Here is a 15,968-nt window from a genome sequence, read left to right as displayed (position 1 = left end):
CTATATATAGTACAGCGCTGCGTAATATGTCGGCGCTATATAAATACTAAAAAATAATAAAAATAATAATAAATCCCACTAGCCAGACTGTCAAGTGACAGACAGCATACAGGGCCAATCTAGTGCAAGAATCTATTTTTTTTCCTCCCTGGGGAGGTGAGAAAATCAAATGACTACTCAGATAAAAAGTTGTGTAGCCTATATACATGTATAGATGTATAAATTGAACCAAAGGTTGGTTTCTCAAGAGATGAATAGTGAATGACGTTATGGTTATGCAATTTCATGCTGAAATCGATTCACAATCTGTTTGCAGTAAAGGCAGCCATATGATCCCTTTCTGATCAGATTCGATCAGAGAGGGATCTATCTGTTGGTCGAATCTGATGGCAAATCGACCAGTGTATGGCTACCTTTAGTGTTTTGATTGGATTACCTCAACTACTTCATGATGCAAACACTGTACTTCACTGATAAAATATCATAGGATTTTGATCAGAGAGGGATCTATTGGGCACGTCGGGTGGATATCTTCTTGTCTATGGTCACTTTTACTCCACTTCTAGCCAGTTCATACCCAAAGGACTTCTTTGTTGTCTAAACAACTTTCTCTGCTTCATTCCTGCTTTGATAACACTAGTTTTAAACTAGTAATTAAAGCAGAAGCAGGAAATTCGGGCACCAACATAGACCACAATATTAACTGCGACTATAGAGGTGCCCAGTGGACAATTTGGGAACTAGGTATAGCCAAAGTTCTGGGAAAAACAATAGCAGTGGATATCGTGCCAAAGATAGCGGCAGCAGAGGATAGTTGTTTTAGCCACAGTTTGGGGGGGAGTTAATGTTAGGTGTAGGCAGTGGTAGGGTGGTGTTAGGAGAAAGGAGTGGAGGGTTAGTGTGAGTGGACAGTTAACTAAAGAGATAATAGAACACCGGTATAATTACCAGCCCTCTACAATTGGCATTATCCAGCACACAATCAGGTCTAGAGCCCAGACACTGGCCATTGCCTGTGCCACAGACTATCACTGCTATATAGGTATATCTTTTCTGCAACTTCCTTAGTGTGGCAGATGTACTAAATAAGAACCAGGGAAACTGGGGAATATGGAGAAGAAAAATAAGAGTGATTTTTAACTTTTGGGTTGCCTGGTTAGCATCCTTATTACTTGTTTACCAGATAAAAACAAAGAACTGATTTTTGATTTTATGCCAGACAGTTACACTTGGTTACAATTGGTAATGCCCATGGCTTGTTCAGAAGGTGAGGAGGACAGATAGACAGTAATGACTCAGGGTAAATGACTGAGCTTGAACACATTACTGCTTATACTCACATTACTTCAGACTGCTTCTTCAGCTTTTTCACTTTCTTAGGCTTGCGTTTCAAATCCTCCTTTGTCATTTTTCCTAGTCTGGAGGTCACAACACTTTCCAGAATGAGAGGTCTTCAATTCAGTATACCCAGAACTACAGAAAGAAGAAGATAAAAGACTTAGACTTTAAGACAACCCAATGCCAACCTAAAGAATAAAATTAGATACTGAACGAAGAAAAGGGAAGCCCCCCCCCACACACACACACACTTTGTCCTGGAGAGGACCGCTACTGTCAGAGACCCCAATTATGCTTGTGACTGCACTCCTCTTCCTGCATGAGCACAGTCGTACTGCACCTGTGCTAACTGGCCACTTGCATATGAGAGGCTTTGGTGTACTGCATAAGCAAGGCCATACTCGTACAGGTACAGTGCACCAGCACTCATACATGAAGAGGAGCGAGGCCATGTAACAGCCGAGAAGCTATTATCGGATATGTTCCATAGGTCTGCAAACGGAGCCTCTGCAGGATGCAGAGGCATCTCTCTTCTTAGGCAAGTACCTTATATACTCGCGTATAAGCCTAAAATGTTACCCCCTCGGCTTATATGTGAGTCGGTACAGCAGATCTGATGGTGGAGCAAGTTTTGTTACTGGCAGAGGCGCGTAAGGATTGTGAACCAGTGATCCTGCTCTTGACATCTGGCTCCCTGCTGTATCCGTGCCCCCATCCCCCTGCAACATGGTGTGCAGAGTGCGCTGCCCAAGACTACCTGTGTCCCCTGGCTTGTGGGGCGGAGCATGCAAGCAATGAGTCAGCGGTGCAATGATCGGGGATTCTTCCTGTGTGGCAATTGCTGTGTCTTAGATCTATGATGCCCTCTAGTGGCGTCTTGAGACACAGCTTTTTCATCCTAGGCAAACATCTGGCTATGGAGAGAAGGGCTGACTTGTACTGGGGGCACATCTGGCTACTGTGGAGGGGACCATACTGGGGAGGGGGCTAATACACAAGGCAATCACTTTTTTCCTGGTTTCTAAGGGAAAAGTTGGTACCTCGGTTTATACACAGGTCGGCTTATATTCGAGTATATACAGTATCTAATTTTTGTCCGTCGGTTCACCTCAGGTACACTTTAAACTGGGACAGTCTGGCATAACACAATTAAAAACCCGATCTCCAAACTCCATATTGACTACTGTTTATAGTTATCTTACTTGAATTGAATACAAAGTAATCTCTTTCTAAAAATCCCAATTTCCCTCCTTATCGTGAAGGAAGACATCTGCATCAGTGTTCTCCCCAGAAGTTTTTTTTAACAGCCGGGTGGCATGAAAAGGTAGCCGGGTGGGGAGTGCTGAGAGAATGCAGGATTGGCGCTTCCTTGCGCAACTCTGCTTACAGCATAGGAGAAAGTGAGCCGATGACAGCCGGGTGCATCGCAGGGGAAAGACGCACGGCGCGTCTCTCTGGGCGATGGCATAGCGCACAATGGACCAGCTATTGGCATGCGCGGTAAAAAAGGAAATAATGTGCACCTAACCTGTTTACACCCTCTGTACATACCAGGGCTGTGGAGTCGGAGTCAAGGAGTCAGAGTCGGGGCAATTTTGGGCACCCGGAGTCGTTGATTTCATAAACTGAGGAGTCGGATGATTTTTGTACAAAATCCACAGCCCTGTTAAGTATTAGACTAAAGGCTCATACACACATCAGACCATAGTCTTTGGAAAATGAAAGATCACAGACCAATTTTACCCCATTCCATGTAGTATGAGTGCCATACCTACACAGTCTATTCTATGGAGCTGAACTCCCCATCAGACAGAAATCTTTGCAAGATGCTGCACACAAAGATGCTGTATACATTCAAAAGATCAGTATCTCCAAAAGATCTGTTTGCAGATACTGATCTTTTGCGTCTGTACAGCATCTTTGTGTGCAGCATCTTGCAAAGATTTTTTTCTGATGGGGAGTTCAGCTCCATAGAAAAGACTGTGAAGGTATGGCTCTCATACTACATGGAAGGGGGTAAAATTGGTCTGGTATCTTTCATTTTCAAAAGACTATGGTCTGATGTGTGTATGTGGCCTAAGTCGGAGTCGAAGCCATTTTGGGTACCCGGAGTTGGAGTCGTGGTTTTATAAACCTAGGAGTCGGAAGATTTTTGTTCCGACTCCACAGCCCTGGTACATACACCTACAAGGGTCTTAAACTTCAGGATCACTGCCACCCAGGCAGACCGTCTGTGTCACCGATGCTGCTCCAAGCCGACCCAACTCTGACCAATCCCACAACCCTCAACACTACATCCCAAATACCACTGTGTCGCTCGCACAGTACTGTGCAAAATGACCACAACCATGATTGCACCGCTGAATATATTGTGGGTGGTGAGAGATGGATGGCTATAGCAACCCTACAAGCAGGAGTGATCAGAGCCAATCAGATGGACTTAAAGGACAACTGAAGTGAGAGGGATATGGAGGCTGCCATATTTATTTCCATCTAAGCAATGCCAGTTGCCAGGCCCTCCTGCTGATCCTCTGCCTCTAATACTATTAGCCATAGCCCCTGAACAAGCATGCAGCAGATCAGGTGTTTCTGACAATGTCAGATCTGACAAGACTAGCTGCATGCTTGTTTCTGGTGTTATTCAGATACTACTGAAGAGAAATAGACCAGCAGGGCTGCCAGGCAACTGGTATTGATTAAAAGGAAATAAATATGGCAGCCTCCGTATACCTCTTACTTCAGTTCCCCTTTAAATCAGTTTTTAACAGTATGGAAACAGGCAACATATCAAGAAAATACATTTTAAATAACACATACAATGCAATGTTTTAACTGCATAATAGTGCTCATCTTATGGTCTCGCAGTTATGTCGGGATTGAAACCATACATTCAATGTATAACATATATAAGTATATCAAGGGCTGGATATCTGTCATATTTCCAGAAGTGAGGATATCCAGCAACTGTTCTTCAAACCAAACTGTCTGGAAGCCCACAGCAGGCTGTCTACCTATCAATAAATGATAACCCTGTGCACAAAAGACAAAACCACTCATCAGAGTGCCCTAAGGAGTGCTGCCTACCCTGCACTGCTTCCCCCGGGTCCCGACTACAGCATCCACCTACCGCAGCCTGATCACGTCCAGCGCTTACATACACTGCTGTCTCCCATGTGCTTCCTTTTCCCCTCTTGCTGAATGCTGATACTTTGCTACACAACTTCCGGGACTCCGTCTCTCTCTCTTTTTTTTGTCTCTTTCAACAAACTTTATTAACATGCTGGTCCAATTCTGTTACAGAGCACTGTAGGTCACCGATTTATTGCTCTGACAACTCAAAATGTAATAGTAACAATTGCAATAATGTTGTTTAACCATAATAACATCATATCACAAAAATAATAATGGGATTTAATAACGAAATGGACATGGTAATAATGAAATGAACAACAGTAGTGATGATGCCGTCTACAATTAGTAGCACACATCCGGTAACTTTTCTTTGGATGCAAAATTACCTCCAGTGATAATTACCGACTTTTTTGAGTATTCACTAAAAATGTTCAGAGTGTGATAAATGTTTGATAAAAGTGCGGTAAAATGGTTGATAAACGATAATTGTTCGGTAATGTTGCGGTAAATGTGTTAAGTGTTCGGTAATTGGTCGGAAACGTGTGAAAATAAATCTTTTTTGACCACTGTAGGGCAGCCCATATGCTTGCCACCCATTACACAGAAATGACCCAGGATAGCCTGTCACATTTAAAGCGGACCTGAACTCTTGCACAAGACAGAGGGAAAACCTATAGAAATGCACCCTGTGTGTGTTTAGAGAGTTTAGCCTGTCTAATTTCCTCTCATCTGTGACTAATGACAACTGTAATTTGAGCTCTCAGCTGTGACATCTTGGTGCCTCAGCAGAGCAGCTAATTTGTAAACACAGGATGTTAACAATATGTCTGTTTCCATAAAAGCAGGAAGTAGGCACACTGGAGATTTATTGCAGGATTTGTATCAGCTGTAACAAAGAAATGTTTTTCTTTAAAGGTTATTATGCTGTTGCTTATCTTTTAGAGCAGAGAGGAATTTCCTCCTTGACATCTATAAAATCATATAAAAGACTGTACAAGGTCTGAAAGAAGATCTTGAGATTACACACACACTTGTCTTCTCTGTCTCCCATGTAAAATTAACATAAACTCAAGCAAACAAAGCTCAAAAGGCTCCATCCTAAAGTCCAACAGCAGAAAAGTGAAAATTATCACCTGCCCTCTATAGGTGATAAAAAAAATCCTTATTTATCACCAATTATCCGCACATTTATTCAATTAAGAATTTCAAAGTGGAGGAAATTTAGTCACTTTTTACCGCACTTTTACCACATGCGGAAAATTAAGGAGATAAAATCTTTGAGAATTACCATATGGTGATCTTTTGGGTGATATTTTGCACATACTATTTTACCGCATGCGGTAAGGCATTGTGAATAGAGTCCAATGTCGAATTCATTACACTGTCCCTGACCCACAATCACTTATTTTTCCTATAGCTCCCAACCAGGGCAGTTTCTAGGCTAAAATGCACCCAGGGCGAGGGTGTTAACATTGCGCCCCCCCCCCCCCCCCCCACGGAGCCAGGTATACGTGCCCGCAGTATAGGTTAGCCAGGTCTAGTTGCACTCAGTATAGGTAGCCAGCTATAGGTCCCCCCCAGTATAGGTAGCCAGGCATAGTATGGGTAGCCAGGCATAGGTGCCCCAGTATAGTTGCCCCCAGTATAGGTTAGATAGGCAGGTGCCCCCGGTATAGGTTAGATAGGCAGGTGCCCCCGGTATAGGTTAGATAGGTAGGTGCCCCCAGTACGGATTAGCTAGGTGGGTGCCTCTAATATAGGGAGTCAGAATAGTTGCCCCCAGCATAGGTTAGATAGGTAGGTGCCCCCAGTATAGGTTAGTTAGGTAGGTGCCTCCAATATAGGTAGCCAGTATAGTTGCCAACAGTATAGGCTAGGTAGGTAGGTGCCCCTAATACAGGTTAGATAGGTAGGGGCCCTCCAGTATAGGTTAGATTAGGTAGGTGCCCTCCAGTGTGGTTAGATTAGGTAGGTGCCCCCAGTGTGGTTAGATTAGGTAGGTGCCCCCCAGTCTGGTTAGATTAGGTAGGTGCCCCCCAGTATAGGTTAGATTAGGTAGGTGCCCCCCAGTGTGGTTAGATTAGGTAGGTGCCCCCCAGTGTGGTTAGATTAGGTAGGTGCCTCCCAGTATAGGTTAGATTAGGTAGGTGCCTCTCCCCCCCCCCCCCCGCGTGGTTAGATTAGGTAGGTGCCCCCCAGTATGGTTAGATTAGGTAGGTGCCCCCCAGTATAGGTTAGATAGGTAGCTGCCCCCCAGTATGGAGGGGGGAGCCAGCCGCGGGGAGGACAGCCCAACCTCTCCCTCCCTTCCTCTCCGTGGGCCGCCCTCCGTGCTCCCCCCTCCAAGTGTGACTGCAGTGAAGCACTGTGTACAGAGTGCAACTCACCTCTCTGGTTCCAATCGCCGCCAGTCTCCTCTTCTGTCTTCTCCTCACAGCCGCTGATACACACGCTGGTTCCGGCTAAACAGGAAGCAGTGTGTGTATCAGCGGCTATGAAGAGAAGAGGAGACCGGCGGCGATTGGAACCAGGGAGGTAAGTTGCGCTCTGTACACATCGCTTCCCTGCAGTCACACTCAGAGGGGGGAGCACGGAGGGTGGCCCACGGAGAGGAAGAGGTCGGGCTGCTCTCCCTGCGGCTGGCAACCCCCTCCATTACAGCGCCCACACGCCTTCAGCACCCAGTGGGACAGTCTCTCCTTGGGGACTAAATCCCTCTGTCTCTCTTCCCCCCCCCCCCCCATTTCTTTGTACAGCGCCTCGAAATATGTTGGTGCTTTATAGATCAATAATAATAATTTGCAGGGCTGTGTAGTCGGAGTCGGGGCAATTTTTTGGTTCCTCAGTCGGAGTTGGGAAGAAATGCACCGACTCCGACTCCTAATGAATTTAAACTGTAATTAAAATAGAAAATATGATAACATGTTCTATTTCTCAGATAATAATCATCATAAGTAATTTATATATACAGTAATAGCTGTGCTTAGTCCACAAAAATGAAATAAACCAATCAAAAAATAGTTACTTGAGCTGCTTCAATAAAGCAGTCCCCGTATGTTTAAAGTCAGATATACATATCTGATTGTGACTGTATATATGATGTGTACACAGGAATCTTTTATATATACTAAATAACATTTATGCTGTAAGAATAAAGCCTGATGTGTAGGTGTCACTAATAGAAATGGTGAATGAGATGGAAATAATTCTGCGCTGATGCTGGTTTATGCAAATTTATGCACTTCCTTTGCTCGTGAAATCAAATAATTTGATATGATGTTAAAATGTGGTTTGATGACTACGAATTAAAGGGTACCTGAGACGGATGAAAAGAAAACTTTTATACATACCTGGGGCTTCCTCCAGCTCCCTTCAGGCTAATCAGTTCCTCGCTGTCCTCCTCCGCCACCTGGATCTTCTGCTATGAGTCCCGGTAATTCAGCCAGTCAGCGCAGTCCAGCCGCATGCCGCTCTCACAGCCAGGAGCATTCTGCACCTGTGCAATACTGCTGCGCAGGTGTAGTACGCTCCCGGCAGCGGAGTGTGTGCATGCGCACTATGCCCGACTGGCTCAAGTACTGTCCTGGACCCATAGCAGAAGATCCAGGTGGCGGAGGAGGACAACGAGGGACTGATTAGCCTGAAGGGGGCTGGAGGAAGCCCCAGGTATGTATAAAACTTTAATTTCATCTGTCTCAGGATTACTTTGTTACACAGTAGTACTATACTCTACATATGCACTCCCCAGAGAGCTGCAGGGAATCCACTGAGAATGTTGTGCACATTGAACACAGAGGTGTTGTCTATTAACCATAAACCTGGTTCCGATAGTACATGAAGAATGTGTAATAGAGGAAGAATCGCCTCATTCTCCTGCAGAGTACCTGCACATCACTTTTAAATGTACCCACAGTTACATTGCCTAGGGCCTGATCCATGTTCAGATTGTGCATGATGAATGTGTAATAGAGGAAGAATTGCCTCATTCCCCTGCAGAGTACCTGCACATCACTCTTACATGTACCCACAGTTACATTGCCTAGGGCCTGATAGATGTTCTTTGTTCCTGTCTGTACCTTCTACAAGTACTCTTACCAAGGACTAGTTTTAGTCTATGACTAAAAGTATTAAAGGCAGAAGATCCACCAGATATCCAGGTAACTGGTATTGTTTAAAAGGTAATAAATATGGCAGCCTTCATATCCCTCTCACTTCAGTTGTCTTTTAAAATTCCTAAGCGTTGGCAGTTAAGAGATGCATTTCACGTTACATACTTGCAATCAACAAGATTGTAAGATGCAAATTAGAGGAGCCGGAGTCATAGTTACATAGTTATTTGGGATGAAAAAAGACATACGTCCATCGAGTTCAACCAGAGAACAAAGTACAACACCAGCCTGCTCCCTCGCATATCCCTGTTGATACAGAGTCCAGGAGTCGGAGTCGGTGGAATCCTAACCTGAGGAGTCGGAGTCGGTGGATTTTTGTACCGACTCCACAGTCCTGATAATTTGTCCCTCTTTCGAGACTCATGTACAGTTCTATAAAATTTTCATATTTTTCTACTGAAAAATGTGTTTAATAGACTCTAAATGTTATTTCATGTACATTGAAAACCAGGCTTGGATTTACTTCACAAGAGCCTATAGGCACAGGTGTCCTTGCACCCTGGACTTTGCCCTCCATGAACCTACAAACTCCTGCTGAACCGAACTGCAAGTGTGCTGGCTGGCCCAGCTCTAATTTCTCCCTTCACTTTCCCGTTATAGGTAGCTACAGGTGTCCCGCTGTATTAAGTAGCTAGTGGTGCCCCCAACTGAAGGGAGATCTCACCAGTGGAATGCAGAGAGCTGGGTGAATAACCTCTCATTTACGCCCTGCTTGAGACTCTGCATAGGAAAGGAGGGAGGGAGGCGCTCTGGGAGGGGAGTGAGCTGCCTTTCCATCATCAGGCGCCTGTAGGCACGTGCCTACAGTGCCTTATGGTAAATCCGGCCCTGTTGAATACTAATGATGATAGAGGGGACCAGTGTGATCTGAATTATAAAACTGCTTCTCTTGCTGAATTCTTTCTGATAACCCAGGTGTACCATGGGGGAAGGCTCTTGAGAGCCCTGGGGCAATAGCACAGCTCGCTCCTAGCTCAAAGCCAGCCCTGTGTGCTCTCCTCTCTGTGTATGAGTGTGGCCGGCCCAGTAGAGTTTGCGCCTGCCCACTGCCCAATAGTGCATAGCCGCTTGTGCAGAGAGGGGAAAAGCCGCGTGGGAGGGGGGGGGGACGATGGGTGATCGTGTGTTGGGGGCAGAGCTGTAAGGGGGCCCCAACTACTACTTCACTCCCTGTGTTTGTGGCTACACTTGTTATGGGTGTGAAGATTATGATGTCCACACTTGTTTTATGGCCCTTGTAAGATGGGACCCCAGTTTTAAGGGCCTATTCACACTTGAAGCGCTTTTCTAAATGTTTTGCGATTGATTAGCGTTTTTTAAAATCGCTCCCATTCACTTTCATTAAAATCGCAGTAAAAACTGTGGAAAAATCGCTGCGATTTTATGATCGCGCACACGAAAATCGCAGCGATTTTTCAGCAGTTTTTACCGCGATTTTAATGAAATTGAGTGGTAGCGATTTTAAAAAACGTTCACAAAAGCGCTTCTAGTGTCAATGGGCCCTATAGAAATGTACAACTTTTATGTGTGTATGCAAGGATGGCTCGGCACCGCCAGTAGTAATCTATAGCTCTTTTTATTACCAAGGCAGAAATATTGCTGCCTTGCCAATAAAAGAGCTATAGATTACTACTGTGCCGAGCCATCCTTGTATATGCTATATACCGCAAGAAGGTCCGCACCAATCCAGGATTCCGAACAGTAGCTTTATTTAGGACGTATCCAATATAAGATTTTGCACATGCATCAAAATGCTAACATGTTTCGAGCTATCTCAGCTCTTAATCATAGCAAGTTAAAAAATGGCAGAACCTCCTATAAATAGGAGGATATCCTGTGCCGGCCACTTGGGACTCCGCCCCAAAAGGGGGGAAGTGAAGACAGAAGTGGTCTAAATGTAGTAGACAGGTAGGGGGGCGTGGCGAGCTGGCCTGACGGATGGACGCTGTCTGAGCTAGCTCTGCACTGCCACGCTGCATAGGTCCAGATTAAGCACCTCCAGAGGCATTCTTTTCTAATTTCTTTAATATACCCAGACGACTTAACACCCCAGGCACGCAATGCCCCACAGACACTTGGAGGAAATTGAGGAAGAAGCACCCCAGGAGCTCCCTCAGCGGATCCGAAGCCAGACCAAGATGGCGGGCGCTACCAGCACGGGAGCGCGAAAATCGCGTAACTCCAAATCTGCCACATATGACTCCGGAGATGAGTCTGCCTCTCAAACCTCCCAAGCTGAAGCACCTGATAGAGATGCTACCCTGCTCCATAAAATCAAGTCCCTGCTGCAGCGTGAACTCCATTGAGAGCTCGACTCTGCCATCAACAAGCTAGCAGCACACTTTACCCGTGAGCTTAGCAGACTGGGATCTCGAGTGGAGGACGTTGAGGAAAGGCTTGACAATGCTACCACCGTGATCGAGGCCCATGAGAAGGACATCACAGGGATCAAAGCAGACACTACCACCATGAAGGCGGATCTAGCTGAAGCTCTCCTCCGTCAAGAAGATGCGGAAAACAGAGCTCGCAGAGGCAATCTCCGCATTAGGGGCCTTCCGGAGTCCATTGAAGATGTCAACTCCACTGCCACAGCCCTCTTCCAGGAGCTTGTGCCCTCCATCCCACTCGAACGACTGGAGTTCGATAGAATCCACAGGGCACTCGGCCCGAAAAGACCTGACGGAACACCACGCGACATTATCATCGCCTTCACCTTCTACAAGACGAAGGAGGCCATCTTAAGAGCCGCATGGGAAAAGAAGGACCTCGAGTTCCAATCGCACCCACACAAAATCTTTCCAGACGTGGTGCAATCAACCCTGTTAAAGCGGAAAGCCATGAAGCCCTACACCAGTATCCTAATCTCCCTGGGTATCAAATACAAATGGGGGCACCCATTCAAACTGCTCTTCACTTACAACGGCCGTATACGCAGTGCCACCACCACAGAGGATGCACAGTGGCTATTTGAAAAGCTGAAGCTTACTCTTCCAACGGCGAAATCTACCCGCTCCCAGCCATCGGGATCCCCGGGCTCACAGCAGTCATCCTCCCCACGTTCGGGCGGGGGAAGAGCCTCTCGGAGGAGGTCTCCGACCCGTGATACATCGCCAGCCCGCAGTGAGAGCCCTTGAGGTGCGCAGCCCTTTGCCTTTGGGCCTCTCGGAGTGCAGCGGCCTTGTCCTGCGCCTCTCACCTGCTTTTGAGTCCCGCTACCACCCCCGAGACCAGCAGATGGAGGCGGCCTTACTTTTCTCCCAGCACGAGGCCCCACAACACCTGGACAAGGCTTCTAACCGTAAGTACTGCTCCTAACTGTACGCACCAGGCTTGTCTACTGCCGATGGAAGATTGCACATCGTGAAGAACGAAACCCCACACGAAACAGTCGGCATCACACGTTTTATTGGGCTGAGGCCTTGCTACTTGTAAGTCACGGGCCGATAGCCCCCCTAGTAACATACCCATGGTGCCTGACTGGTCTAGACCTCATTGTAAGGAACCCTTCTTTAGGCCACGAGTTCCCTCCTCCACATAACATAGCGGAAGATTGCCCACGTGAAATTAATCAGTCACCTCTAAGTACTTTTGCGCCTACCGAAACTTTACAATACATCAGTCAGAGGACCATACGCATAACTAGTTTCTGCCATATCCAGCTCGGATAGCAGCTCACTTTTTTTTTTTTTACCTTAGGCCTAACTTCCCCACATTTCACTATTATTACTGCATGTGACTGCAACCTACTCCTATTTTTGCTGTTTCCGTCTAAAGTGTAATCTCAAGCAGGGTACTTTTTTCGCCTGCATATTATCGTTATGTGATTTATATGATGTTTTTGTTCCTTTACAGGTTGTTATACCGCCTGCCGTTTAGGTTTAGTGTGGAAGGGGGGATGGGTTGCGCGCGCTTTGCTTTCTTTGGCGCCAAAACAGTCGCCTACTGCAAGGAATAACAGAGTTACCCATTATCCTTAGCCTAACAGAGTCCCCACGGTCTACTAGACCGAAGACCTCATAACAAGTCACAGCCTTAGTTCCCCCCGCTCCAGGAGGCACTCTTTCAATTGGGGGCGCAGTGCTCAGTCCCAGTGGCGGTGGCGGTTTTTTACCTAATTAGTATCGAAGGGAGTGGTACAGCCCGCCTTGTAACGGTCTAGGCTTTTATTTTGAACGCACGACTAGTGTGAGGCGACGCGCGGGGCGGTCGCCCCTTTGAGCGTGCATGGGATTGTGCCTCCTATTTTATTTTTGGGGCGCAGTCACATGCATGCTCTCCCACTGACCCGACCCTGCCGGACGCCTGATTAGCGTGACTTGCGCTTACCATTGTGAGCGCAGCCCTCGCCACACTATTCCGAGCTGTTCTGAGATTCTGGCTTTTCAAAGGGATCCCCTTCTCCAGTGATCAGGGCATATGACTCACTACCTGGGCGGCTTGACCGGGGACGCCAGACCGGGCTGTTTTCTACACCATCCAGCTGGCTTTTCCCACTGTAGTACCACCCAGCCACTCCCAAATATCCTGCACATACCAGAACCCCTGTGCCCCAGTGGGCCAAGCAATGTATGCAAAACCAGCTTCTGCCTTATCTAACCCAGATGGCAGTTTACACTCCACAATGTATTCCCAGTTTCCCACACCAAACACTGAGCATGTTTATGTGATGATTATCGTATGTTAATGAATCTCGTTTTTATATTTACTCTTGTTGGGTTTTTTTTTTTTTTTTTTTCCCCACACATGTAATTCTAAACTGTGCCCCTTTATCCTTGTACATTGCCAATATGAAAGCTACCTGACGCCTATGTGCCCTCCAGGTTTGATTTGGTACCCAATATCATAAGACGGCCATGGATGCAGGCCAACCACCTGAGGCACGGGATCAAATAACAAATGTGCATGGCACAAATAAACCCCTCTAGCCAACCCTCCTAGCTGTGACCTTTTCAAGGCACGACACTCATATAAAATCAGCGATTCATTCCTGCACGTATAGTTGGCGCAAAACGCCCGCAGGACAATACTCATTAAGCCAAACATGCACGGGATTGTGCCCCCCACCCTACTGTTGGGGCGCACTCGCATGCAAGTCCCTCTGTTAGTCCTGACCCCTCCAGGTGGTTGGCCAGCACGATCGGCGCTCGTCTTTGTAGAAGCAACTCTTCTCTATTCTGAGCTGGGCCGCGGCCCGGGCTCTTTAATGGGATCCCTCTCCCCAACAATCAAGTTACGTATACTACTGCCCGTGTAGCTTGCCTGGTGACGTCAGACTGGACTGTGCCTTACGCTATATAGATAGCCCTCACCAAGCACACAGGAAAACTCTGTACGTATTGCCACAGAGGAGCATTGCAGGGGGCCCCCTAATCATGATTAGCCCGCGTTCCGGCTGACAGCTGAAGGCAGGCTGCAAGGGGGGGGGGGGGGTAAGCACTACTGACGTAATTTTCCCCCAGATGCCCTACTGTAATCGTACCCAACCCCTACTACTCCCGTAAACTACACCCTTCAGCTGGCTTCCCCTGGATTACATCAACCCCCACGGGACACTTGTTGCTAGGCTGCCGACCACTTCCATAATCTATTGTACCCAGCCCCCAAAAGTATACCCAGGGGAATACCTAATACATTTCTCGCCATAACCAGTAACCCATGAGAACCAACTGGTTCCCGCAGTAAGTAAACCACCCAGCTGCTCCCTGTAGGTCACTAACAACCTTGGGCCGAGCCAGACTTAGGCCTGTTTGCCTAGAAACGTTTAGTGTTCGGAGTATCACCATACTGGATTGCCTCCTTATCTTGGGAATACTTAGATATTCCCACTCTATTAGCCCAACCATGCAGATGGCAGTTGCGACCCCCAACATGGCTCCCACTCATGACCTAGAGTCATTTCGGGAGGCTCTTTTGTGTTCTCTTGTGTTTTCCCTGACCCTGACCATCTTCTCTCTCCTTGCTCTCTCTACTCCCCCATCTCTATCCCTGCTTCATTTCTATCTTCCTACTCTTGAGTCCGTTGGAGTCCCGTGGAGCGTTGGAGGTTCAGCCTATCAAAAAACTTAGTATGGCGTCTAACCCACTTCGCTTTATTTCGCATAACGTCCAGGGATTTGGTGTGCCACAAAAACGCTCCAAAGCATTCCATTATTATAAATCTTGCCGAGCAGACATTATCCTGTTGCAGGAAACCAGATTGGCCATCTCTTCCTGTCCGAAATTCATGAGTAAACATTACCCCGAATTCTACACAGCATGTGCCCCCGGCAAAACTAAAGGGGTCCTCACCTGCTTCAAAAAAGGTCTTCCGTTTCACTGTGAAAAACAGATAGCAGACCCCGAAGGCAGATATCTATTGCTAGTCGGTCAGTTATACGACCAGGAATTAACAATAGTAAATTACTACGCTCCTAACACACATCAGGAACGATTTTTTAGTCACTTGTTACAGATAATCTCCCACCATAAAAAGGGAACCGCTATAGTAGCTGGAGATACCAATGTGGCATTAGATCACAACGTAGACAGATACCGGCCAAACACCCAATCCCAGCCTTCGCAATCACCCCCATGCCCTGCGGGCCCTAAAATAACACAGCAACTGTCTAAATATACACTTATCGACATATGGAGAGAACTCCACCCCCTCTCACGAGACTACACCTTCTACTCCTATGCCCACGACAGCTTCAGTCGAATAGACCACTTCTTCATACCCCAATCCATAATTCCAAACGTCACAGAAACTAAAATCCTCACAGTAACATGGTCCGACCACTCCCCGCTTTCCTTATCATGTCTATCATTTATACCGAGAGGAACTAACTGCCCTTGGAGACTTAATGACTCTCTTCTCTCCCAGCAGATACATTCAGACCAGATTAGGCAGCACCTCTCGCTCTTCTTTGCTGAAAATCAAGGGTCAGTGGCCTCCCCATATACCTTGTGGGAGGCACACAAAGCAACCATGAGAGGCCACCTTATAAGCCTAACATCCTCCCTCAAACGCAAGAGACTTCAAAAAATCAGAGAAGCACAGACCAACCTAGACCTCCTAGAGGCACAATGGAAAGCTAATCCCACTGCAACCAATAGGGGCCTAAGAATTAAAGCCAGGACAGAACTGGATCTCCTGCTTAGCGAGCAAGTGGAAAAACAACTTCGCTGGAGGCGTCAGTTTTATTACTTTTATGCTAACAAACCTCTCACTCCCTTAGCCCGGAGACTAAAGAACAGACCCTCTGTTACCCCTATCCACAGGGTCCGCACACAGGCTGGTACAGTCACGGCTAACCCTAAAACTATCACTGACATATTCTCCTCTTTTCT

At 46.8% G+C, this 15,968-nt stretch overlaps 1 protein-coding gene across 4 annotated transcripts in view; it reads right to left on the bottom strand.

Moving 5' to 3' along the window:
• The window catches only part of RBM34 (RNA binding motif protein 34), a 47,753-nt gene extending 43,183 nt beyond the window's left edge, over positions 1 to 4,570 (bottom strand). The window contains exons 1-2 of one of the 4 annotated variants that reach the window (XM_068249795.1): positions 4,466 to 4,570; positions 1,341 to 1,473 (exon numbers count right to left, since the gene is read on the bottom strand). In XM_068249795.1, the coding sequence (XP_068105896.1) occupies positions 1,341 to 1,408 (68 nt within the window). In that variant the 5' untranslated portion in view covers positions 1,409 to 1,473; positions 4,466 to 4,570. Of the gene's footprint in view, positions 1 to 1,340; positions 1,474 to 4,422 lie in introns of all 4 variants that reach the window. The other 3 variants (XM_068249796.1, XM_068249798.1, XM_068249797.1) reach the window with 3 other exon arrangements.
• Positions 4,571 to 15,968: the final 11,398 nt, after the last annotated feature.

This window comes from Hyperolius riggenbachi, chromosome 8, assembly GCF_040937935.1.
Source record: "Hyperolius riggenbachi isolate aHypRig1 chromosome 8, aHypRig1.pri, whole genome shotgun sequence".
NCBI classification, from domain to species: Eukaryota; Metazoa; Chordata; class Amphibia; order Anura; family Hyperoliidae; genus Hyperolius; species Hyperolius riggenbachi.
The sequence above is the reverse complement of the archived record's forward strand: the minus strand, read 5'-3'. Positions and strand labels throughout refer to the sequence as shown.